We start from the raw sequence: 25359 nt of genomic DNA on the forward strand, positions 1-25359 counted from the left end.
ACGTAATGACATGATGGTCTGTGGGCGTCGCATCAGGGATCCAATAAGTGCGGGTGTGTGGCGGACGTAATCGCATGATGGTCTGCGGGCGTCGCATCAGGGATCTAATAAGTGCGGGTGTGTGGCGGACGCAATCGCATGATGGTCTGTGGGGGTCGCATCGGCGATCTGACTTCAAATCCCATACGCACCACCTCGGGCATGCTTAAGGATTTGCGGTTCCCGAGCAAAAAAAACCGGTTCTAATTTCGACTGCGTTATGGCCCCTGAGCACCGCTGACGCTCCATAAAGGGGCACGCGGCGACGTCAAGCGCGATTTTTTTGCAAAATTATGTTGGGTTGCGGCAGAGTATGGACGGGCTCATCCAGGACGGCGACCCCACGGTGGCGACACCACCAAGCTCGACATGTTCCTGGTGGGACAGGAAAAAAGTATGAAAGAAAGAGGCGCATGATATAAGGAGGCTCAGCCGTGGCCCTCAGATGGCAAAGTGACAATGACTGGATGAATGAATGACTCATTTCGTACATTTCTTCAACTTCGTTTTTCAGCCCGGCTGGTCGTGTAAATTCCTCAGGAGTATCGTCCCTGTTGATGTGTTTCGTGCTTTTCAAAAGAATCTGTTTTCGAAGCGGATTTCGGGTTCCATCCTTGCTATTCCCATGCAGTCTTCAGCAAAACATTGCCGCACGTTGTTCCTGTAGATCTACGGAGCATGATATCTGCGAATATGCCGATTGTGTAATGTCTGGTCGTGGACTTTGGCTTGAATTAATTTCACTCGGCTCTTACTATTTCCACGCTGATGATGGCAGCCGTCACGAGTCTCAAATCACAAGAAACTCGATATTGCGTCAGAGACACGGAATAGTAATCGCTTATTGCGTTCGCACTGCATCCTGTCCGATATCGCTGTAGAACATGACGGGATGACATCGGACGTGAGCATGGACTCCCGAAACACGTGGATGCACAGAGGCCTTTTAATCGTGCTCAAAACGCAAAAGCGTACTTTCACCTGTCGTTGGGGACAAAGAGCGTGCAATGATGCATGCACGGTAGCTCCAAATTTTCTCGATCGAGACTATCAATTTTCGTTCTCATACTTCCGACTTTCCTGTGAGTGAGTCTTGTATCATGGTGAGACATAAAATGTGTGCATATATTGAAGTCCCGGCAAGCACAAATCTATCAAACCGGTCAGCAACATCACTCATGAAGGACACCGGAACATGGAGACACACTGGCATTCCTAAGTGTCTGGTTTGTTCAGCCGAGACTAAAATGCGCCCAGATGTACGGTTTTGCTCTCGAAGCAGGCTCTGGCGGAAGCCTCGACATGCCGGTAGGTGATATTCTGTTACACTTCAGTTCACAACCTGACATCAGACACCAGAACGTCTCGTGGCACTAGACGAGTCTCACAAGCCTGGATGCGCCTCGAGACTTTGGACGAGTCTCACGATCTTCAGCACGATTCTGACCTTGGACGTACATAGCAACCGGGCTTCGGGCCGGACAGATGTCTGCCATACCCAGGCTTTCGACTGTTCGTAGCGACACACAGGAACGGGCGTGACTTCGAGTGTGGCGCGCGGCGTGCTCAGGCCGGCCGGAAGTGACACTGCCGCACGTGTCCGGTCATATCCCGCAGCGGAAGCAGGGCGCCGCAGCCGCGGCGCGCGTACTCGCAGTGCACCGGTCGGCGGGCGCACGTGGTCTCGTGGTGGCTCTTCTCGCGCAGCGGCACCAGCTCGTCGCAGCCCTGCAGAGCAGGACGTGACGTCCCGTCAGTGAGGCCCCGGGCGCGTTCACGCCGACGCCACGACACCGTCAGTGCAGCCCCGAGCGCTCTCACGCCGACACCACGACACCGTCAGTGCAACCCAGAGCGCTCTCACGCCGACACCACGACACCGTCAGTGCAGCCCCGAGCTCTCTCACGCCGACACCACGACACCGTCAGTGCAGCCCCGAGCGCTCTCACGCCGACACCACGACACCGTCAGTGCAGCCCCGAGCGCTCTCACGCCGACGCCACGACACCGTCAGTGCAACCCCGAGCGCTCTCACGCCGACACCACGACACCGTCAGTGCAACCCCGAGCGCTCTCACGCCGACACCACGACACCGTCAGCGCAACCCCGAGCGCTCTCACGCCGACACCTCACACTAGAGATTTGCGGCGTGGAGAGACGACAGCAGACGCAGACCTCACATACAGAGCGACAGCACATATGACAGACACAGCCGAGTGGTCATAAAGGACATCGTTTGATCGGAGGCCCTGATCGGTCATTGTGTCCTTCAGGAGCCTCGAACGCGTGGTGAAGCAGCGCTCATACCACTAAGTCCTGGTGAACAAATAATTTTCTATTCAAATCATTTCAGTGGACGTTTGGTAGTCATGCTACGTTGGCAAATTTGTATCATCTGCCACTCAACGCTGCGCCCGTGGCATACTTCTATACAAGAAACAGCGCTGGACTGTGGTCCTCGATAAATAACATGTAGCTGTGCGGAAGGAACGGTAAGCAAGCGAGCACCGTTCCGGGTGTCCACGCAGCCCATCAGCATATAGCCGGGGAAAATTACTCGTTGGAAACGATGACGCACTTCAAGATGGAGTGTAGTAATTTCCTTGCGTTTGTAATGTTCCGATTGCCTCCTGGAACATGGGTATTGTACCTCGTAACAACTGATCAATCAGTCGTTGCGAAAAACGGCTCCATTCTAGGAACTAATATCAGCCTGCATCATCATGGAGCTGCAGTCTGTTTTTGCCATTGGCGTTCACTTCTATGACTTACATGTATCCCATGTGCTGAAATGCGTACCCACGGCAAAGACAGTCACGTCGCAAAGGTTTATTTGGTGCTCTGGCGTGTTCACAAGACTTGCGAACCCGATCCCCCCAAAAAGGTGATTAAGTCTAAAGCTGTTAAGTGAACCTGTGAGAAACATTATGCACACTATGCATACTAAGACAGTGGTAATAACCTTATTCCTGGGAGGAAAACCAGGAAAGACCTTTATCTCCATTTTCCTGTTTTCCTGCGAGGAATTAGGCTATTACTTCTGTCTTATCTATGATCGCGTCGTCAATAAACGGCCATAAACTAATTGGTATTGTTTCAGAAAGGTGCGGGGTGAAGTGATTCCAATATGGCAACGAAGAAATACACAAGAAAACAACGTGTGAAAATCGATCACAAGTGAGTAGAAAAAAGTGTGCAGGAACCGGTAGTTGCGAAGGAATCGAGTCAAAGAATGAGGTTAGCTTGAAAAACCGCTTGGAATCCAGATATGCATTACTAAGGCACCAAACATAGCGAAGACAGTAGTATTAGCCTCATTCCTCGAAAAAAAACTAGGAGAATGTAGAAATAGTTAGATTATTTTAGTACATCAATACATATATATATATATATATATATATATATATATATATATATATATATATATATATATATATATATATATATTGCATAGTAATTATATCATATATTTAAGTTAGTTGAAATCTAATTACACCTCTGCTCTTCTGGTTTTTCCGAGGGATAAGGCTAATACTACTGTCTTATCTATGTGACTAATGTTTCTCGCTAATGCAGCTGAATAACCTACACCAAACATAGCAAATGAGCCAATATTGCGAGACATCGGTCTCTGTTTCATACTCAGTTTGGTACCCATGCGTCTGCATTTGAGCCTTGGTCTTTACATCATTATATTCAATCCGAGCACGTTTGATACTTTGGTCTTTATTGCCAGCCAAGGCACGCTTTTCCATGATGTGCTCTTTACAGTGATTGTTCCGCATTTGCATGGGGTTTTACACTGTAATAGCCATCTTAAAGATCATTTGCTGCAGTGCACAGCCCTACCCTTGTTAACACGCAAAATCCTTTGATTTCTGAACTACATGCCCCCAAAGATAAGCAGACTATTTCGTGCCGACTATTTCAAGGTTACCCGGGTGTCAATGACGCCATAATAATGCCAGTGAAATTCTGTCATTTCACTGTCCACGCGTTCAAGGTAAAAAAGTAATTGTCGATTCTTTCGTATCTTGCGTTCGTGAACACGACTCCAAGATATAACGGCCGTCAGTTGGCTATCAACCAACGTTGTGCAAGGTATGCAAAATTCCACCACGAATTGCGCGGGAAAGACTAAGCAGACAACCAAACCTGTTGACAGCCCCATTCGCCGAGCCCATAACGCCAACCGACATCAAAACTCCACCAATTGATGCCGCTTGGTTGATAACCTACCCAGATGGTTACAGAGCATGGTGACCTTGGTTCAGGCCAAAGTTCACCAAAAAAGGGAAATAGGTTGCAGACAACCCCATGCTCCGAGCATATGGGACCGATTAACATGGAACCTTCACCAAACGATGCGCGATGGTCGAAGCCCCATTCTTTCCTGAAAATGGTGATCTTCAGTCCGATCAAAGGTTTCCGAAAACGTCCAAACCACAAAATCTGGCTGAAGGCAACCCCACGCACCGATCAGCATGAAATCTTCACCTGGGGCGCGATGAGGTATCGACTACGGCGCATCGATTGGAGAAGGTTTCATACTGGTCGGTCCCATAAGCTCGGAGCATAGAGTTGTCTGGAGCTAATTTTGGTGGCTTTGATCGGTTTTGGTAACCTTTGACCCGACCCAAAGTCACTATGTTCGGAAAGGAAAAGGTTATCGACTTCGGGGCATCGAACGGTAAGATTTGATGTTGATCGGTGCCATGGACTCGGAGCACGAGGTTGTCAACAGGCTTGGTCGCCGTTCAGTTCCTTCCGAATAACATTTGTTTGTGCTTCATAACGCAAGAGGGCAGATATTCTCCCCTGATATTACGGAAATAGGACCTTCAGTCGATCGCTATTTCGCGATGGTTGGGCCTCGGGTTGCCACCGCACTTAGAGGGAGCACCGGACGGTCACCAAGACCGCCAACCGTCCGCACGACTCGCTTCACTTTTAAGCCCGCTACTCTCCCTCATCTGTAGTCTGAAGGTCTTGGGATATAGGCAGAGCAAGCGTGACACGTGCGCTCAGTCGCCCCATTGAACACGATGAGGCATCTAACATTCTGCCAACAGAACCAAAACGTTGTTTTCCATGCCTAAATGAAGTGGATTGCACTGACGTTACTGCGTATCTTGTTATCAATAAAAGAAGCGCTGCAAGCTACACGTATGCAGCAAGACATGGTGAGAGTGATTCGTGCTCAGCTTGCGGTGGTGGCCCGGTGGGCACGCTGGCGGCCAGCGTCGTTTGTCCCAGTGAGCCTGTTTTGGACCAGAATGCCGGCAATGCACCAGCTGTCGGGCCACACACGCCACACACGCCATTTGAAAACACCGACCTATCACGTGCACGGTCCGTCAGCGATGACAAATGGCGTGACAAACAAAACACCGGTGCTCCATGGACCCGGCAAATGCGGGTCACACATTTGGCGCCATGAACGTCCGCTCCACGCTGCCCCAAGAGCGTGCCCAACACGTGCGCCGCCTGGCCAATGCTGACGGGACGACCCCCGTGAGAAGGCTCGAGAGGGGGGAGGGGGAGGGGGGGGGGGCACGAGGCTCATCTCCTCGAACAAGACGGAGTGTGTGTCTAGACCGGACTCGCAGACAGGCGGCGTCGCTCCCCTTAGAGCCGGCACCATCTGAGGGTTATATCGGAGCTGCTTGCCAATTCTCGGTCGTATCGCCGCTGCCGGCGCTTCTGAAAACAAACTGGCGCCATGGGAGTACAGCACGGTAGCCCTGGGACTGGCACATGACGCAGCGCTGGCCGCTGGCCGTGCAGCGGGAGGGACCTGGCGGGCGCGTGGGGAGCACAGACCACAGCCGCACCAGCACCGCGGAGTTGTCGAGTCGTGACTCAGCGTTAAAGCCCACTGGAAACGGCTGTAAAGTGGTAAAGAGAGCCGTTCGTCTGAGCCGGCGACAAGTATGCGCTCATATACGTGTCTCCTCACTCGCACGTTGCTACTTCGTAGACGTAGTCAGGGATCCCGTTCCAAGAGCAAAAACTGTGCTACCAGGCAGCCATGGCGTGGTGGTTAGTCCTCAAGGTGAATGACCACTTCATCCAAGTCCGTGGCGTTCTGGTTTAATCATGCAATAGGTCACACTGGGCCGTGACATTTCGTCTGATTCTATGTAATTTCTCCAGCCACGGCATTTCGTCTGATTCAAAGTAATTTCTCAAACTCCCCGCGCTGCCCTGCAGGGAATTAGGCCGGTGACACTTAGCAGCCAATGTAGTTGGCTGAGTTTAGCATGACCTTTCCGAAAGGTCATAACAAAAAGTTGGCATGAAGCGGACGATCGCTCGGGACGAAGCTCACGGACTAACAGATGGCGACAGGTTTTCCCAGAGAAGACGCTGCCAAGATTGCTTGGTAACGACGTCAACGCGACGACCATGTCCATAAACCCATGCTATGCTTACCTTCGGCGCGTAGACGCATGGAAACTTGATGAGAGTGCTGATCTTCTCCATCATAAGATTGGTCTGATTGGCGACCAGCTGCTTACACAACGGACAAATGCCCTTAACCTTGGGTCGGCATTTCTGGCAGATAACGTGTCCTTTCTTGCACTGGTGTATGGGTGGCCTCATGTACTCGTGGCACACAGGACATTCGAACAGCTGGATGAGTCTCTGGTAGTCCACCGCTCCGTCCGAGACAGGCTCCTTTGCCAGCACGCCGTTCTTGGACATCCCGAATTCCCTGGACACCGGGCCACGTGACGCCCCGCACACTAACGTGGACCACCTTGCCAGGGCAGAGCAGCGGCCGCGGCTGGTCTAACTGATGACTTGCAGCGTGGTCACATCCGCCGAGACCTGCAACAGAACAGGTCGTCCACTAGTTATTGTGACGAAGCCCTTTCTTTGCCGTGCGCAGAAACGGTGGATTGTCTGTAAGGCCGAGTTTTACCTAAAGTCGTTTCTGGTTTGCGCTGCCCGTGGTGACCAACCATTGGGGCGTGTGCACACCCATCATGATGTAAATACAATTTCCTAGATAGAGCCGGGGTCATTTTGATCATGTCTGACTTAAATTTTGAATTGGCTTGATAGCCGAGAATAAAGCCTCGTTCAGCCAGCATCACAAATCCACGCATCGGACACTGAGCCTTCGTCATTATCACAAATAATGTACCAGGCACCTTGAGTCACACCCACTTGCCCCACAAAAAGGGAAACTAGTGTGTCGGTTGTGCAAGTGAAAAGCTTTGTACTTCCTAATGGAGCATTAACCTTGCGGGGAAGGTCGCATTCCACTCAGGCCTCAAACGAATGTTTTACGCTCGAAGATACTGAAGCAAGCATCAGATATGATGAGACAAGTTCGCTTATAATTATCGGTATACTAGTGAAGTGGAAAAGACCGCTCTAGACATCTCAATTTAATGTTCAGTAGCTATGCTCAATGCGCCATGGCTTGGTTACGTCATTGTACTTTGCACAACATTGGTTGAGAGTGAACTGACGGCCGTTACGTCTGGGAATTGCGTCCACCAACGCCCTTTATGAGTGCCTCGACAGTTATATTTGTTATGGCCTTGATCGCCGCATGGGTCAAGGAGTGGCAGGATTTGAATGACGTTATTTTGACGTCATGAATGCCAAGGTGAGTTTGAAATACTCTCCGTTATGCCTTTCACCATTTTTGCGTGCATGTAGGTCAAAAACTAGATTGGCTGAAGTCTTCAGAAGGGCGGGATTGTGAACAACACTGAAAGGTCCTGAAGATGGCTATTTCAGTTCAAACCCCATATAAATGTGCAGTACTACCTTTAGCAAACCAGTTGCGATAACCTACTTTAAATTTGCAGCCATGAACGACATTCATATGCCAATGTATACTGGCGTGACGCCCGAATGCTCAGCTCTAATATCCACCTCACGCCCAGGGTTCAGCTGCCGCAGCTGCAGCTGTGACGCACGCCCTGTCATCCCGTCATTCTTGTAGCATTCAATGGAATACCGATCATCACCTGGACACATCTGGCCTCCCCTCGTTAACAGTCGATCCGTTCCCAATCGATTATCGGATTACAAAAATGTGCAGTCGACTATGCCTCCGCGTCCTTTCCGGAACTGCCACTGAAACCTACTAAATCGCTGGAACCGCTTTGGAAGCCTACTAGAGCATAACCCTGGCACCGAAGTTAAAACCTACTACATCACATCGTCGTCGAAAGACGAAGCAAATCGCCAAGGCGGTCAAAGTCCTCCCAACGGATCTGCTTAATGCCTTAAGAAACTTTCTGCAACGCATGGAACTCCTGCAGACTTCTAAAACAGTTTTCCCTCGAACTAGGGAATGCCTGAGTGGCAACGTGCGCAGACAACAAAGATTCCCTTGTTGTTCTCTATCGATTACTACACATGTATGGTAATGCGTCTGTCGTAGCAACAGAATCAGAAAGGAAATGCATATGCCGGTGTTGTCGATGATAACAAGTAACTGAATAGACAGCACAATAGTAATAGCCTTATTCTTCGGAGAAAAAGCAGGAGAATGGAGGCATAGATGCGTTGACATTTCGGCGACATGTCTATATCGGACGGATAGCAAAAGTTATTTAGTCAGGGTGTCATGCTTGTACACAACGACACCCGGATATCGTTCATAGCTGAAAGTCCAAATGTCATGGCTATGTGCATGCTTGTTCAGCCCACTGGAGAGAAGAGAAAGGTTCGGTGCGATATTGGTATAGCCTCGTCACGACCACGCCTTTATTTCAACTTGAGTGGTGGATGCTTAATTACTGCCAAAACAAAGCAGATATGCAGTAACAGTTTCGTGCTTTCCAACGGATATCAGTTTATCACGAATAACAGCATCAAGATATTGCATTCTTGTGTTCGTCAGTATAGCCCTATTGTCATCAACAACGCAATATAGTATTACAAGTGTTTCCTGTACATATCAAATGTTAAGATGTGCATTAATCATGTTTGTCATCTGCTCAGCTGCCCTCTCTATTGGTCCTAAAATTGAAATACTTCCTTCATTTCATCCCAGACTTGTCCCGGAAAACGGGGGAAAGAGATCATTGCTTTACCAGCGCGCCTCAGATGAAGAGCTGTTGACTAGAATCATCAGCGACCAAAACTTCCATAACGTTGGACGTAACTTCTAAGACAGAGCACTTTAATACAGTGATTCAGATGCCTGTATGCCGTGCAACAGGACATATTGCGACATTTCCAAAGATGTATGACAACTTAAAATACTTTCTACATGTTTATTTGTGCCAAATAAGGTCTGCTTAGTGGGTGTCTGCTTAAATGTCTTTCTGACAATGATGGGATGACGTGGTTTCACTGGAAATCGGCAACCAATAAAAAGGACCTGGTTTGCTGAGCAGAAGACCGTTCCACCGGCGTCCGTTCGATACCAGCCGCCGGCGCACGCTGCGGTGGCGCACGAGCCGTCCGGGGGCGGCGGGCTGCGGGCAGCGGCGCTGGCTCCTGTCCAGCGGGGCACCAAGGCCAGCTTCGGGGCCGACGCCGGGTCCGTCCGGGCCGCCGATCATCCGATCACGAGCGGCGCCTGCCGTGGCCGTCGCCGCGCCCGCCAGCCGACCACCGCCAGGACAGCGCGTACTGCGGCACACATAGCTTGTCTGCCAGGCTCGGTGGCTACAGCCATGAGGTGTTCACGGTACCACGGGTACTTCCGGCTTTGACATCATGCACGCTTGTAGGACAGTTCGGGTTACGTAAATAAAAACAAGCCGTCACTTGAAAAAATCAGCAGTGGACTGCAACGCATCGGAACAGGCCAATGGCATCGAATGACACTGAACGACCCAGCTGAAGACCTGGCGATGAGCCGAATCGAACGATGCAGCCGTTCACTATACGCTGCACTATGAATAACTTGGGGGGGGGGGGGGAGGGCGGGGGAGGGGCAGCCACGGCCTCGAGCTGTACTAACAAACAGGACTTTGAGCGGCACGCGGCAAGTGCCGCACGGACAAAGGACTACAGATGGGGATAACGGTGCAGTGATGTTCTGTATAACGTCACTGATGCCCTGCCCAATGCTGCCCGACTGGCCGAGGGTGACTGAATGCATGATGTTCTGTCCAATGCTGCCCGACTGGCCGAGGATGACTGAATACATAATGTTCTGTCCAATGCTGCCCGACTGGCCGAGGGTGACTGAATACATGATGTCCTGCCCAATGCTGCCCGACTGGCTGAGGGTGACTGGATACATGATGTCCTGCCCAATGCTGCCCGACTGGCTGAGGGTGACTGGATGCAATTGTCAGCTTACGTCTGGAATGGAGTTGACGCAAAGCGGCCCGATCTGAAGAGTATACCTGGTAAAATCTCATCAGCCTCTGCATAACGGCTCTCCAATGCAATTTTTCTTCACAATATCGCCGGATTATGTTTCCATGCCATGTGCGGCAGCCATCGCGGACGTTCCGCCGAAAGCCCCACAGAAGGTCGTGTTCTGATCTGCTGCAGTCTCAGGCCTTTCTCCAATATGCTGCAGTCTCCGGAGGTCTTGTTCCGGCCTGTTGCGGTCTCCGGAGGTCTTACTCCGGCCTATTAAGGTCTCCGGAGGTCTTGCTCTGATCTGTTGCTGTCTCTGCAGGTCTCGCTCTGATCTGTTGCTGTCTCTGCAGGTCTCGCTCTGATCTGTTGCTGTCTCTGCAGGTCTTGCTCTGATCTGTTGCTGTCTATGCAGGTTTTGCTCTGACTTGTGGACTGTAGTTTTACTCTCTTCTTCTTCCTTGGGCATAAGCTCGGCTATGATGCACGAGTTAGCAGCTTCAAGCGTCCATTGGACTTGCTTAAGATCAAATTTGACCCCTGCCTGCATTCACATGGCGGCGCTGATTGGCCAGCCACGTGCCCCAGCCGAGATGGTCCAGGTCAGCCCCGGAGCGCCCCGGCTGGAGCACACCGGCTGAGAGAGTCGCGGTCAGCCCCGGAGCGCCCTGGCTGGAGCACACCGGCTGAGATGCTCCAGGTCAGCCCTGGAGGGCCCTGGTTGGAGCACACCCGCTGAGAGCCGCGGTCAGCCCCAAAGCGCCCCGGTTGAATGTAATTCGGTGGAAGCCGCGAAGTTTGTTACGAGATCGGACAGGTTGAAGCCTGACATTGATCTCGGGAGTTCATAACAATTAACTGATGTACAAATCATGTGCATGTTTATCACACCGCTTACATACTCTTTGACCGCATGGCCGTGGTGTAGGCGAAGGCCGTCATCAGTTATAGTCTCGTATTTGATTTTCCCACTGCCACTGATGCGCGCGTACTGTCTTTCACATTCACATGTCTTTTAGCGTGGGACGAAGTAACCTAATAATCGCATTGGCGTGGTGGGCTGTGATAAACGCATGCATGCATGCATGCAAACAGTACGTGATATGCATGCGTACATTATGTTTACATGTGTACGACATAGTATTCACACATGCATACGCACGCACCTACATCTACATGAATACATGAATACCTGCATACATACATACACACCCACGAACATACATGCATACATACATACATACATACATACATACGTACATACACACATACATACATACACGCGCACATGTAACTTCTCAAGCTCTCAAGCCGCGAGTCAGATCGAGGTTATTATGTCAGGACAATGAATTGCATATTTTGGGGAAAAGTTTTCGGGTAAATCCTCTGCAATTGCCTCTGCCTCTTTGCAATTTAGGCAATCGATTTTAGTCCCTCGCATTACGCGTTTTGTGGAAATCTTCAACAAGGCTCATTCCATCCGTGGATAAACACACAGTCCGCGGAAGTATATATAATCCCTGAGTGGGATACCGCACAACCATGACACGCAGAATGCTGGACGTATCTACAACACAGGAACTACTACATAAGCCCCACCGTAGTGCCGAGTGACATCTCATCCCGGCGGCCCATCCATCGGCAATTACACATGCAGTCACCATGGTTATTGGCAGCTTAAGCTGCGGACATCGATCATGATAGCGATTATTCATGCAAATGCGATATCAGGAAGCCACGCGACCGCGCTTATCTCTGCAGCCGGGTGCTATATAGAGACAGAAGAGGGCAGCGGCGGCGGCCACTCCGACTGGGCGCGGTAGCGTGGCATGCATGCATGCATGCATGCGTAACATGGTGCCTGGGCATCATGTGTGGGTATTGTATTTGGGCGTAAACGCCGCGCTGTGTGAACAGTGACGGCCTTCTGCAATTTAGCAACGTGCATGCAAACTCATTGCACTTCGGTTTATGAAAGATCTGAGGGGAGGCAGTTTTTGAGGTTGACCGCCGTGGTTTCGGCAATTTTGGTTTTTAAGAAAGGACGTTTTTTTAGGGACACCGCATGGCGATCCCCGGCCGGCGAGGGCGGCGGGCAGCAACCGACAATTCTGGGGCCCGCGCGGCGGGCCGATACTGTTCCATCGACGGAGCCATCCACCATAAATATATGCTCAAAACACATGAACTTGCACATAATTGTGCTCAGAATTAATCCAGGATTCACTCCTGGATTCATTCCGAGCGCAAAGGGCCTTTTCTGTCACCGAAAAAATTAAGAACCTTTTGAAATGTCACCTGGGGTCTAATCTTTCAGAAACCGTTGCAATATATTCCGAAATGCAACAAACCACAAAAAGCAAGGGCGGGTTAAATACAATGCGGCATAACCATGAGCATTGCTGTTTCGGGAGTTAATTTGCACTAAAGTTTTATATGCTGGCCATCAAACACTGGATGAAGGATCAGACTACCCTAACATAGCCATCAGATAAAAGCATACTTAACATAACCAGCCTAAATGCGTGTAGTTTCTTATTCAATTGGGGGGGGGGGGGGGGGGCGAGAGGGGAGGTGGTATTGCACCTCCTAACCAGAGATGGAGTTTCCTATTTTAGCCATCATCTGTGTCCGTTATTTTTTCCTTATTATAACTTCGGGGTTCAACCCAACAACCTGTTCTTGAGGAACTAAGCCCCTGCTGCCAGTTGCATAAAATTGCGCCAAATCTGAGGAGAAAACTGTTTGAAGTGAATTCCGGAGGTAGGCTCAGCAATTTTTCTTCTGGCACCCTCTCCCTTCCCCTTCCATCCCTAACCCCTACGCATTTTACGAAACTGCAACCCTTTGGCCCTACATTTACCGATGACATGGTTCTACAAGCACCTGAAACAATATCAGGTCATTATCGTATAATATCGATTTCGCGAGGTCATGTTATGATCAGCTGAAAGCGTTGGCGATCTCCATTATCTTGGCATGATGGCCTGTGCAGAAGTCGCACTTTCTAATATCATCCCAATTATTAAGAGCAAAACCCACATAACATTGGTATCAACAGATGCAAACGACATTTTTTGAACACCTCTAGCATCTTCATCTAGCTTTATATGCGATATGACAACTCAAAATGTTTTATCTAAGCCCTATCCACCGATCAGTGCACGAAGTCTGAGGCGCAACGGGGAATGTGAGGCCTACAACAGCGATGCTCAGTCTCCTACCTCACAGCCGTTGCTCCTCTCATCAGCAGGAAGCCCCGGATGAATCCGTGACATGCGTCGCTCCAACGACCTCCGTTTGCTTCTGAAGCCACAGCTCAGGCATCCACAAACAACAATCCTAGATCGGCAGGGCATTTTAACGCCATTACCTTAAAAGCTGACGATTAGCTACTTTCTCCTTGCCATTTAGCTTCTCACGACAGGAACGCAACCAACAGCAGCCCACAGCCTTGCGCTGAACCCAACGCATCACCGTGCGGCGAGCAATCAAGCCCACCTGTCTCAAATGGCGCGACGCTTTAAAACGCTACGTTGCAAACTGATCACGTTCGTCGCAAGATGCCGCGGCCAGCCGCCTTGGGTCAGCCACGATTCGGGTGCGGCTAGAGTCTTTCAACTTCCTCAGGCCTCAAGAGCATTTTGATACGTTTGTGAACATATCAAAACAGCTGATATCAATGAGAAGATTTGACAATGGCTCAAATCTGGCGCACTATTGACGCATTTCCGGCGTAAATAGTAGATTAGCATGCTCGCGTTGAATGTGTATAGCGGCCTTCGCATTTTTGTCATAGCCAGGCCGCTGAAGAGCACGCAAATAACGACTAACGAGTTAGTCAGGTTGGCTTGAACTGTTCCTCAATTGTAACGGCAAACTATTTGTGCTCTCAGATGATTGAACCTGCGTCATGCACAGTGATATCTAAGTAACTCTGTCCGATTTGTGCTTTTAATGTTCAGTTTGGTTTGTATATGGTCGGGTCAATATCACTGTGACTCTGATGTGAGAGGAAGATCTCCATTCCCATTTGTGTAACTACTGGCGGGATAGAGAAGGGATCTCGAATTTTCAATTGTCATTTTGTCTGTACCAAGTTACACATGGATGCATGCTAGTCGTGTTTTCCCTTTCAAAACATTATTGACAGGTCATCTCGTCCCCTCTATAATTTAGCTGCCACCTGGCATTTTCTTAAAGCATGCCATTGGTGCATACGCTTACTTTTGTCAATATCACATGATTCCACCACATACTCGGAATCAAAGGGTAGGCTTCAAAATGATCTGGTTGGCTCTGAGATGTAACTTACCGGTTTGACGATGATACTCGCTATTTTTGTGAAGTGGGAACGGCTGTCCTTAAAAAGCATAAACACAATTTTGAACTACTTATGCCCAGGCAATCTTAAGAAATAAGCCGTTTATACATCCTCAAATTTCCATTAACTTTAGAAACTACTGTATGCATCCAATGCCACTTCCAAAGAACTAGGTCAGTGCTAGGTTTGAGCTGTAAAAACAAGTGTAACTAACATCATGATGAGCTAGTATTTTTAAAGGGCCGAGATTCCTTTGCTGTGAAAAGAAAGATCGTTCTGGTAAGTGATGCCTGGTCTGAGGTAATTCTAAAACTGTTTTGCCTCTGCTCTAAGCATGTGTTATGACCCTTTGCTGTGGCAGCCATGTGCTGTAATTGACGTGGCGTTAATATTGATCAGATATTTGCAACTGCTGATCATTCCACCCTACGGCTTTCAACAATAGGAAACATCCCGTTGATATATGGTACCTTTTATGACCTTATCACAGTTATAAGGCCTCACATGCCATCTGCATGCAAGACCTGTTGGCCTTTTGCATTGGGTAAAGAGTGAATGATGCCAGGAAATAGGACATATCATATCATTCATTATGATACATAAACAGGGTATCAAGGGAAGACAGCAAGCATATGAAGGTCTTCAGATGCTGCCACCCAGAGTTATTCCAGATATACCTCAAGGCTGGACCATTCCTCACAAAAATCCACTGTGCGCTCCTGGTCACTTCACAGAAACGAGAAATTGAACTAGCTATTTTGAAACTGTTTACCTCCCTGCTCTGTGCATTTTTTCTCTGCTCTGTACATATGCAAAGGCCCGCTGAAGCACGGCACTGGCAATGAACCAACTGTTTTGTATTTGAATTGAAAAAGAATTGAAAAATAAAACAAGAGAAAAGAAAAAGAAAAATGAGCATACATGTTTAGAAGCTATGCTGTGGTTTGGGGCAGTTTGTGATCTCGTGAGATTCCAAAGGTCGGCGTGCGTCTAGTCGCAGGACTATGACCACCAGGTGCACCGCTGGCCTGTCTGGTTCTGGCCGGCCTAGTTCGACGAGGGTCAGCGGTAGCTGTCCTGTCCTGTTTCACTAACGCCGCGCGGTGGGCCCAACGAGCTGGCGTAGCTGGTGGCTGGCTGCCGCCCGCTGCTGGCTGCAACGCCAGCTGGCTGCCGCCCCCGCCGCCGTTGCTACCTGCCCGACCGGGTGCTGCCCGTCGCCCCGGTAGCGACGCCGCTGCCGCTGCTGCTTGGTGAACGGCGGCCGAAGGGCCTACGAGGTGTGCCAGTACCTGCAGCGCGACCATCTCAATACGCTGCAGGTGCAGCTCGACTCGGAGTGCGCTGGCGTCTGCACACGCCCCGGCTGGCGAGCTATCGCTGCCCAGTGTCTTCTTTCCGTTCATCGAGTGCCGCACATCCGCTGCCGCGGCTCAGTATCACGACGCGGCTGGCAAAAGCGCTGGTGCGGACAGTATCGTGATGTGTGGCGTGGACGGCGTGGTGACTCATCACACCCGCCAGTACGGACTGTTGCTTGCGCGCCCGAAGCAAGCGGACTGCTGCATGAACGACCACATGACTACCCATGATGAATGAGTAACTGACTGGCCCTTCCTTGCCGTGTGACCCTAAGTGATCGCGTTGGAATGTGCTCCAGACAGTTTGGTGTAATAGTATCTCCCAAAAATGTTCCTCACACAACTTGTGTTCTGGGATTATCAAGCAATGTATGCGGACACTTACACTCTGCTGAGCTGTGTGGATCGGCATACCCATGGATTAGGTAAAAGGTTGGTATCTCACATTGCTTAGTGTGTTGGTAGACAGGAGCTCAGGAACAAGGGTGGGTGGGAGGGAGAGAGAAAGAGTAGGGACCAGTGCGTCTCAGCCCCGATTTTTAGGACATGAAGCATTGCTGCCATGGACGCTGACTGCAAATAAATAACCAAGAAGGGCTGCCCGACCCCCAGCCAGGGAGAAATTCGGTAGCACATTTCAGTAGGTTTGATCTTTACCGTTTGACGGAGGGTGCTGTACTGCAGTCGCACGGTGCGAATGAGCTTGGCTCAGTCATCACCGGTGGCTGCGTAGCTGTGCGGAGGCACAGTATGGGGTTGTGTAGCTGATTCTCGCAACCGCTGGCCAATTGCGGCAGCGTTCGTCCGCGACGCCCTGACATTGTTTTCGGATCTAGTGGTGACCAGGCCCGATGCCTGATTGAACGGCTTTGCATACTGAGATACATACATAATACTGAGATACTGAGACATATACATACTGAGATACATACATTTGCATGCATAACACGATTAATTATGAATGCTATTCACACGCATGCCAAGTATTTTTGCCTGTGATTATGGCCATACTCGAGCATCTTTTATGGTTTCTAGCGTCCACGGAGCCGTCCCATGGCCTGGATTCAGTACAGTGTTCTGCAACTACTGATTTGTTTCACCAAAACACTTGTTCCCATGTAAACGTGTGACTTTACAATACATCGTACTTTTAAGATACAATTGGTTTCAGGTGAGCTAGAGGAGTTTGGGATGCGGTCAACAGTCATGCCACCGCATCAGCACCTCTTTTTTAAAGATTTAATCCGAAACTTTTGAATGGATGGATCGATCCTGATCCCTACCATCCAATTTCGCAATTCCATGTCAACGGCAGAATTCGATGGCAGAAAGTTCAACGTGCTGCCATGTGCGGCACAGTCCGTCCCGCTCTGTAACGTCACTTGACCTTTCGCGTGCCCGCTGTCACCGGCCGTAGGCCATACCCGCCATACCCGTCAATGTGAAATAGCGGCTGCCAAAACTGACTCGAACCCAACCCGCCACGCGTAGGTGAACCAGAAGCCAGGCACTCTAATGAACTGAGCCATTGGGATGGACTAAGTGACACAAGGATGGACTAAGTGACACAAGGTCAGTTACACTATTTAATCTTCAGGATGCAGCTTAGCACATCCACCTTTGCATCATTCTCGCACCTTACGACAAAATGAAATTTCCAGTCTTATTGCAAAGCAGGTGTGTCATTTCCTATTCAGTTGAAGGGGAGAGACTTTGTTTCCCAACTTTGGCATAGCCCCCCCCCCCCCAATTTGAGGAGAGGCTGAGCAAGATCTGTAGAGTAACCCATTTATTGGAATCTGTTGAGGGTAGGCGGTGTTGTTTTTCAGTGTTCAGCCTCCCTCCCCCCCCCCCCCCCAACTGAGCAGGGATAGTCTTCCAGGACTACGCCCGTGTTGTAGGCAGAACATCTTGCATTATGGCAGCCTGTGGAGAAATTCAGCGACATTCTGACAATCTTCATTCTGTCTTTTCAATTAACTGCAAGACAAAAAAGATTGGTGATAATTTGCACATAGTTTCCAAACTCCAAGTTGCAACAGTACCTGGTTGACAAACTGAGAAGGCTCATTTTCAGTTGACAAAGCCATTGGTAAATTAAGCATATTTATTGAATATCAAAGCTAATCCTTACACCAACCCTGACAAGGACTGTAACTGAAAACCACCTGCTCATGCACTGTGATCCAACCTGTCAGATCTGTTAGGTTAAATGGTCTTTACACATTTGGTCTTAACGCAGCACTTAACTTTACTCAGGAACTGAATACACCGGAACGGTGGTAGAGTCCTGTTTCTCATTTTCAGTATCTGTATCACACATGCATTTAACAAGCCCAAACTTAGTGGTGTCCAAAAAGAGAGCTGCAACACTCAGGGGCGGACACAGTGACTCCTTTTAATAGATAATTGGCCGACAAGTCTGGCCCAACCACTCAAGATCAATAAAAATGTGCACACATTCACTCACACATTTACCTCATTTATTCCTCGTACAATTTTGTACCTACAAACCACAAAAGACACTGTCGTTTCAATGTTAAACAGCCCTGTCGGAAGGTCGCTCTAGACGTGAGTTAAAGCTTAGAAGGTGTTTCAAACGGGGAGCAGCATGACTGCGCACGAGCAATTTCAACCACTTCTGATCATCAACCACGGTCTGATCAACCTCTCCTGCTGCGTTCATCGATTCTAAACATGCTACGAATACGACAGATAAATTGATGATAAGTCTATGAGCCTTCTAGCGCATATCAACCATGGTTTTATCCAAGGCTATCTAACGGTTTTATCCGTGTCATGAAGCAATTGCGTCAGTAATACGCTAAAACTGAACAAATATCAAGTTCTTCTCGTGGTGGCATTCTTTTTTATGTTGTCTTAAGCAAAACTTATGAATGCTCTTGAGAGGTGAGAAAATAAAAAACGTTTAGCCGCACCCCCACGATTCTTACGGCCAGTAATAAGCCTAGTTATTTGGTACTTTATACTGTTAAGTGTGTGAATTGAATTTTATCTGAAATTAAGTGAAAACACTGATCTGAGAGTCATTGGAAAAGCAGTGTCACTACTGATCTGTGACGTTAGCACTGATATAAAAGAGTTCGCAGTATGTTTTGAGCACCTACTTAAAATTATTCGGGTTAAAGCTGCTCTTTTTGGCAGCATTTGATGGCTCAACTTGCTCATACAGCGAAGCGTCAACGTTTCGACATGGGCTCACGCTGCAAGCGTTAGCGCGCGGACCAATACTTAGCTTTGAGTTTCGTGGAGCTGGGATAATCTGTCGTAATGTGGTCTTGTCTGTTGAAATTTGTTTTCATTTTCGCAGTTTTGCCACCAGTTGGTTCACAAAACTGTCAGTTGTTGTCACCGATCATATCCGATGAATCAGAAGCCTTTTAACCCCTGATTAGGCCATGAAGACGCGTGTGAAAGTTTCTTGTCATCACAAGACATTGTCCTGTATATATCGGCATGTAAAGCTGAAAAGGCGTTAATTTCAGGGACATTTGACATTTGACTTGACCTAATGGGCCAATTTTTAACCAAGGGACAACCGGTTTATTACCAATCACGAGATTTCGTGCAGACCAATCCTCCTCATTTTTTTCCCACGAGGCTCCATCCATTTTAGTTTAGAAACGGCGGTGGGTTGTTCGTCACGCCCCCCCCCCCCCGTCCTCCCCAAATTATCCGTGTTAATAAAGACGGCGGATTAGGGAAGGAGTCATGATATGGTTTCAGTTCTGTCAAAAGTGTGTCGCCGTCCGCTAAGCAATGACAGACATAACCAAGGACGGTAGCACAGCCCCACTAACGCCCTGGACCAGACCAGATATTGACAGACTGATGGCCTCTAGCAATAACCTGCTGACACTGACGGCTCGCGTAATGTTTCTACATCATTGCTTCATCGCTCATAGAGATGGGCCTCCCACAAATGCTGAACAATTTATTGTTCGGGAGGTTGTGTTACGTTTCCGATTCATTTGGCATCCCCTTTTGCTAAGTTTGCTGAGATGCAGTAATCCGGCAGCTTTGGTCCCAACCCTGGCACAATGAGAGGCGAGCGCGACATCGCGGTACATCCATTGTGAAAGTGTTTTGGGCAAAGATGATGCGCATAAGTCGACATATGTCATGAGTGTAGGATTTGTCGAAAGTTGGGAAGCGCTCACTGTGATCTTCCTCGTTCAACACGTTTTGGATAAGAAAACTTGACAGGCCTAGTTTCCTTCTCATATTACGTATGTGATACAAAAATTGGCGTCTTCGCCGTCTGCTGAGTAAAGGTCGTGGCAACGTGGTATTGTTTGTACATCGCGTTCTGTTTACAGAGCGAAGCTGAGAGAAGCTTCGAAAGATCATTCGGCACCTGCGACGTACTTTCTGCCAAATCAAGAGAAGCAAACATGCCCAAGGGCTTACACCGCGCAATTAACACGCGCTCGGGTGGGGGGGCCAAATTGACCCCCCGAAGATTTTTCCAGAATGGTTTCCGACCGGCGCGGTGTAGCCGTGCCAAACTTTGCATAGCTGTGGACAGTTGGGTAGCGGATTGTTTGGCATTAACACTTAGGATATAACTTGTAAGGTCGCTGACCTATGACAGGTCAAAGTCGGGCCATGGTTTTAGCGAAGCCAGCTTCTAGGGAATCCTTCAATCTGATCCAACAACGGAGTGTTAGACGAAGCCATGCATCTCTAAGATGCTTTCTTAGGCAACATAACAGTAGAATGAGCAAATTACATTGACCTAAGGTCAGGTATGAAGGTCACACCAAGGCCAAAAACAACCTGTTTTGTTACTCCAGGGCTTGCTGTATGGGATAGTATTTGGTGCTCATTTCGAATTTACTGATAGCAGGAGCCGCATTATACATCTTCCATGGACGAGGTCAAAATAGGCCATTGACCCAAAATGTCCCAGGTCAACATTTTGCTTTAGGAGCATAATGCCTGGCGTAATATTTGTCGCTTAGTCAAATGCAAAACTCAAAGCAATCTTGCATGATTTTGGTCACCTTGACCTTCAAAAAGTCAAACAAGGTCCCTGACCTTGGAAGGGCATGTGACTTTTTGCTCAGAAACGGTTGTCTAGGTTCTGTGGGCACTTTGGAGACCAACCTGAAACTTGAACTTGCTTGACCTTTTTGATCCGAAGGTCATCACCTAGGAGCTTGAAACTTTGACCTAAGTGAGTTCACGTACAGGTCAATACACTCTGTAAATTTGGTGTCTCTAGCTAGCTTAGTTTCCGAGATCTCAGGGGGGGGAGGTAAAATTGACCCTCACTTCCACCCGAGCGAAGGGTTTCTAGCCGGCCACCCGGGCGGGTGTTAACATATGGTTCCCAGTGGCATGCGCTGCCGTTTTTGAACCTGCCGGCCGACGAGGCACCGACCCGCAGAGCTTTTGATGGATATTGTTGATGGCATTGTGGTATTGGTGGGCATTTTACACATAGAATTAGCACACTTTTGTTTTCTAAGCCACAGTTTGATATCACATGGACGAGCAATGGTTTGTAATAAATGCCAGAAGAAAAGAAGCCATATGTCTGCACACGAATTATAAAGCAGAGGAATAACATTTTATTGCACAGTTTTCGGTGCATGGGTTCCCCATTCCTATGTCCAACTTTTGTCGAATGCACGCCTCCACTGGCGAGAATATTGTTAGAACAATCTGAAACAAATGCCCTGGCCGCCAGCCCATTAAAATCAGCTTCCTCAGCCAGATACATTATGCCGATTATGCTGGAGTTTGACGCACGGACAGCGCGCCCTCAAGGATTTTTGGAATCCATGAACAATCAGTATTCCAATATAGCCTCCACGATGGAGCATACATGGAACGGATAGGGGCCCCATATTTAATCACACTGTTGGCAGTAGAAAGGAGGAACAATCGCGCAACATTAGAAACAGAGCTCTTTATCAAGCCTCTGCAACTATCCTCTCATAATTCTGCATAATTATGCACTGCGAATCTGCGTACCCCATTTCAAATAGGCGCAATATAATTCGTAGCATGTTCTATAGGGCTCAAACAATTCATCAAGTAGGGAAAAGGAAAGCAAGAGCATAAACAGCATATGGGCTTAGCAGTGTGGCAATGCATGTTCTCCTCGACACCTAGATAGAATGATGGAAGAGATAAAAAAATTGTGGAGCGCGCGGGGAGATGGGTGGTAGAAAACCGGTACACGCCCTGTCGGGCGCGAATTAGGTACACGCCCTGTCGGGCAAACCTTTCGTAGTTGAAGACTTGCTTTGGAGAATTCAAACATATCCTTTAAAATCAAAACTGTGCGTATGCGTAGCTTGGAAGAGCTACAGTAAGCCTCCGGTAAAATCCGCTATCTCAAAACTTACGTGCCGGGGGAGGGTAATAGACGTCATTTGTGCAAGTGTGGGTTTCGAGGAGTTTGCACGCAAAGAACGCGCTTTACGAAATTAAGTGTATTCCGTGTAAAAATCGTGGGAGGGACGTAGTCCACGTCGGAGAGTCCATGCGTCCTCATTGGGTTGAGATAAAATGAATGCCTGCGAGAAGCTTAAAACACTGCCAGAGTCAGTAGAGCGTAGAGCGTAAAAGCAGCGTTTTAAGGTAGAGCGTACCCCTTTCGACGGCCATTTTTTGACAAAACATGCTCAGATTGAAATCCAGAATGGCACGGACCCTATGCTCCTATTATAGCTCAAAGTCATCTACAGAGCAGAGCCATTCAGACAGGAAAGTAAGTGAATTCGTTCTGATAAGAGGTCGGCAAACAGACCTTTATGTACAGCGTTCACTATGCCCGATTACGCAAATGTTATTAGTACGTTGATGTGTGATGCTACTAGCTTAAAATCGTTTACATGTGTAAGTGATGCCTGACGCGAGAGGCGTGATGCCTGTTTTATTGAAATCGTTTCCATGCCTAGTTGATGCGTGGTGCGCGATGCCTGGTTCTTGAAATCGCTTCCATGTAGTGATGATTCGTTAACCTGTCTGATGTTGAGGATGATCTTTTAATGTTTAATTAATGTTCACTGAATGGTGCGTGATGGCTGTCTGCCTGAATTCACACGCATGTAGACGTATTCTTCTCGTACTTTGATTCTTAGTTGGATACAAACTGCATCGTAGTGATGACTGGTAATTGTTCCTTGTTTAATCCCCCGAATGTTGGTGACCTACACACTGTGGCTCACCGCTTAAAAAAAAACTGAAAAATTGAATAGGATCGGAAGCCAATTTTAATGTGGTACGGTTATTTGTGTTGATAAAGGCATGTAGTCGAAACATCAATGCACGTATCTCTCCATTCGCCGGGTTATTCTACGAGGAATAAGGCTATTAATGCTGTATGATTTATACGCACAATATTGCTCGCAAATGCGCCAACAACTTACAAACATAACCAACCCTGACTTGCGCATAAAACCCTGTGTGCGATGCACTTTCGCTCCCCAGTACTACGCATGTTAATCACAAGTCCCGATGGATCACCAGATCATATTTTTTTAGTTGTTCCAGAGGTCCCATGCCACTCCCCTGAAGGACAACGTCCCACCTTCGGGACACATTTCTAAAACATGCTCTGGTGACCTTTCAGGACCCGTCACACCCTCTGGTGACCCTTCAGGACCCGTCACATGCTATGGTGACCCTTCAGGACCCGTCACATGCAACCAATATGCCAAGGGGAGAAAATATCTCAGGCACATGATGCCCAGGATAGCCGGCATCAAGTCCTTTGGTTTACAGGAGCCCCCAGATTATCGAAATCAGATCCAACTAGGCGCATTGGGAACACATGGAAACACAGAAAGCTCCACCAGTCTAAGGGCAGGTCTCGATTGGGAGGACCATATGCCAGATGAAGCCAAAGGGTTTCATTCGATTTTGCATACATGAGAGGTCCCTTCGAGCGAAAGAGCGAATCAGCGGAAAACTGGATGGCATATAGGAAAGGAAGCTCAGATATGCCCAGGGAGACCTTTCACCTGCTATCTCCTCTTATAAAAGGTAGGTGGAGCTGCCCTTACGTCTGAGTGAGTGTCCGATGCCCCAGGTGCGACCCACGCCGCCGCAGCCGACGACGCGCGAGCTCGGTGAGCCCGCAGAACCAGCGTGCCGGGCCTCTTACCTGCCTCGCGCAGCGGGCACCAACGCGGCACCTCCCTGGCGGCGTCGGCGGGCGAGCTCGGTGGGCCTGCGGAACCAGCGTGCCGGACCTCTTACCTGCTTCGCGCAGCGGACGCCACCGCGTCGCCTCCCCGGCGGCGTCGGCGGGCGAGCTCGGTGGGCCCGCGGTACCAGCGTGCCGGGCCTCTCACCTGCCTCGTGCAGCGGGCGCCACCGCGACCCCCCCTTGGCGGCGTCGGCTGGCGACTGGCGCTGGTCCGAGCGACCGCCGCTGATCAGGCGCGCATGCCCACTGCCCTCGGCGCCGCGTCGGCCGGTCCCGCCGCGCAGACCGCCCGGGCAGCGGCGGTTCCAGCTGACGCTCCGTCGGCTGCCGGTTCCAGCCCCCGACCGCTCGCCGCTGGGGGCGTCTCTTCTCCGCTAGTTCGCCATATCTTCCCATCGTCGGAAATCACAACTGAACAAATCATTGTTGTTGTTCAGTGATGCTCTTATCCCTGCATTATGACCCCTGTTCATGCCCAAGGCACACGGGATGGTCTATCACGTACCTGACCGAGGTACTTCCCGGTACGTTCCCAGGTACCACTCTTGGCCACCCAAACTTCCGCTGCGCCTTTTCACGGGCTGAACACAACAAGACACGAGAGGAGTAGCGGCGCACCTGTCACCAGGGCCGGGCGGCCCCGTATCTCACCCTTCACACTTCCCTGCGGCTCGCTGTGTTCCATCATTACCAACGATGCGTCGTCTCATGAGGTGAGAGACGACACACGAGTGTGTATTGAGATATATTGAGACTGCACAGGTGTTCTGAGGAACAGGCGGTCATCAATTGCCTTCACTCTAGTGTATTTTCTTTTATAAGGATTTAAATGTCATTAAGATTTAACAAGACGATGGTGCGGGGGTTATCAGACATGTGCCGTTATATTAAAAGCCACTTACGTGCCACGCATATCGTACCATAACCAAGTTGTTCCATTCAAGCCACTTGCGCATCCATACTAATGCACTGAAGGAGGTAACAGATTGGTGTTAGCCAAGGCAGTTGCAGCCGCCTCTTAAAGGGAATGTTCCACATCGTATGTCGTTTTGAACTGAAATAGTTATTCTACAGATCATTCGTTGCAGTGCACAGCCATGCCTTTCTTAAGACTTGGAACCCTCTTGTTTCTGAGCTTGACGCCCGTGAGCT

General features: G+C 49.2%; 1 protein-coding gene across 2 annotated transcripts; it reads right to left on the bottom strand.

Moving 5' to 3' along the window:
• Positions 1 to 1167: 1167 nt before the first annotated feature.
• Positions 1168 to 24432, bottom strand: LOC119099627 (putative E3 ubiquitin-protein ligase sinah). 2 transcript variants are annotated; one of them, XM_037222695.1, is made up of 3 exons: positions 24353 to 24432; positions 6477 to 6875; positions 1168 to 1767 (listed from the first exon to the last, which is right to left on the bottom strand). In XM_037222695.1, the coding sequence occupies exons 2-3, from the start codon at positions 6747 to 6749 to the stop codon at positions 1606 to 1608; spliced, it is 435 nt and encodes a 144-aa protein (XP_037078590.1). In that variant the 5' UTR covers positions 6750 to 6875; positions 24353 to 24432; the 3' UTR covers positions 1168 to 1605. The 2 variants fall into 2 exon arrangements, with proteins under 2 accessions (XP_037078590.1, XP_037078591.1); XM_037222696.1 differs by lacking the exon at positions 24353 to 24432 and adding an exon at positions 24163 to 24180.
• Between the last annotated feature and the right edge of the window lie 927 nt (positions 24433 to 25359).

Source organism: Pollicipes pollicipes, unplaced genomic scaffold (genome assembly GCF_011947565.3).
Source record: "Pollicipes pollicipes isolate AB1234 unplaced genomic scaffold, Ppol_2.1 Scaffold_4750;HRSCAF=5607_pilon_pilon_pilon, whole genome shotgun sequence".
Lineage (NCBI taxonomy): Eukaryota > Metazoa > Arthropoda > Thecostraca > Pollicipedomorpha > Pollicipedidae > Pollicipes > Pollicipes pollicipes.

Bases quoted from the DNA above. Each gene is read 5' to 3' on its own strand.
- LOC119099627 (XM_037222695.1), bottom strand. From the start codon at position 6,749: ATGTCCAAGAACGGCGTGCTGGCAAAGGAGCCTGTCTCGGACGGAGCG. The intron at 1,768-6,476 runs GTAAGCATAGCA...CCTGCTCTGCAG, and splicing joins CATGCGTCTACGCGCCGAAG to GGCTGCGACGAGCTGGTGCC.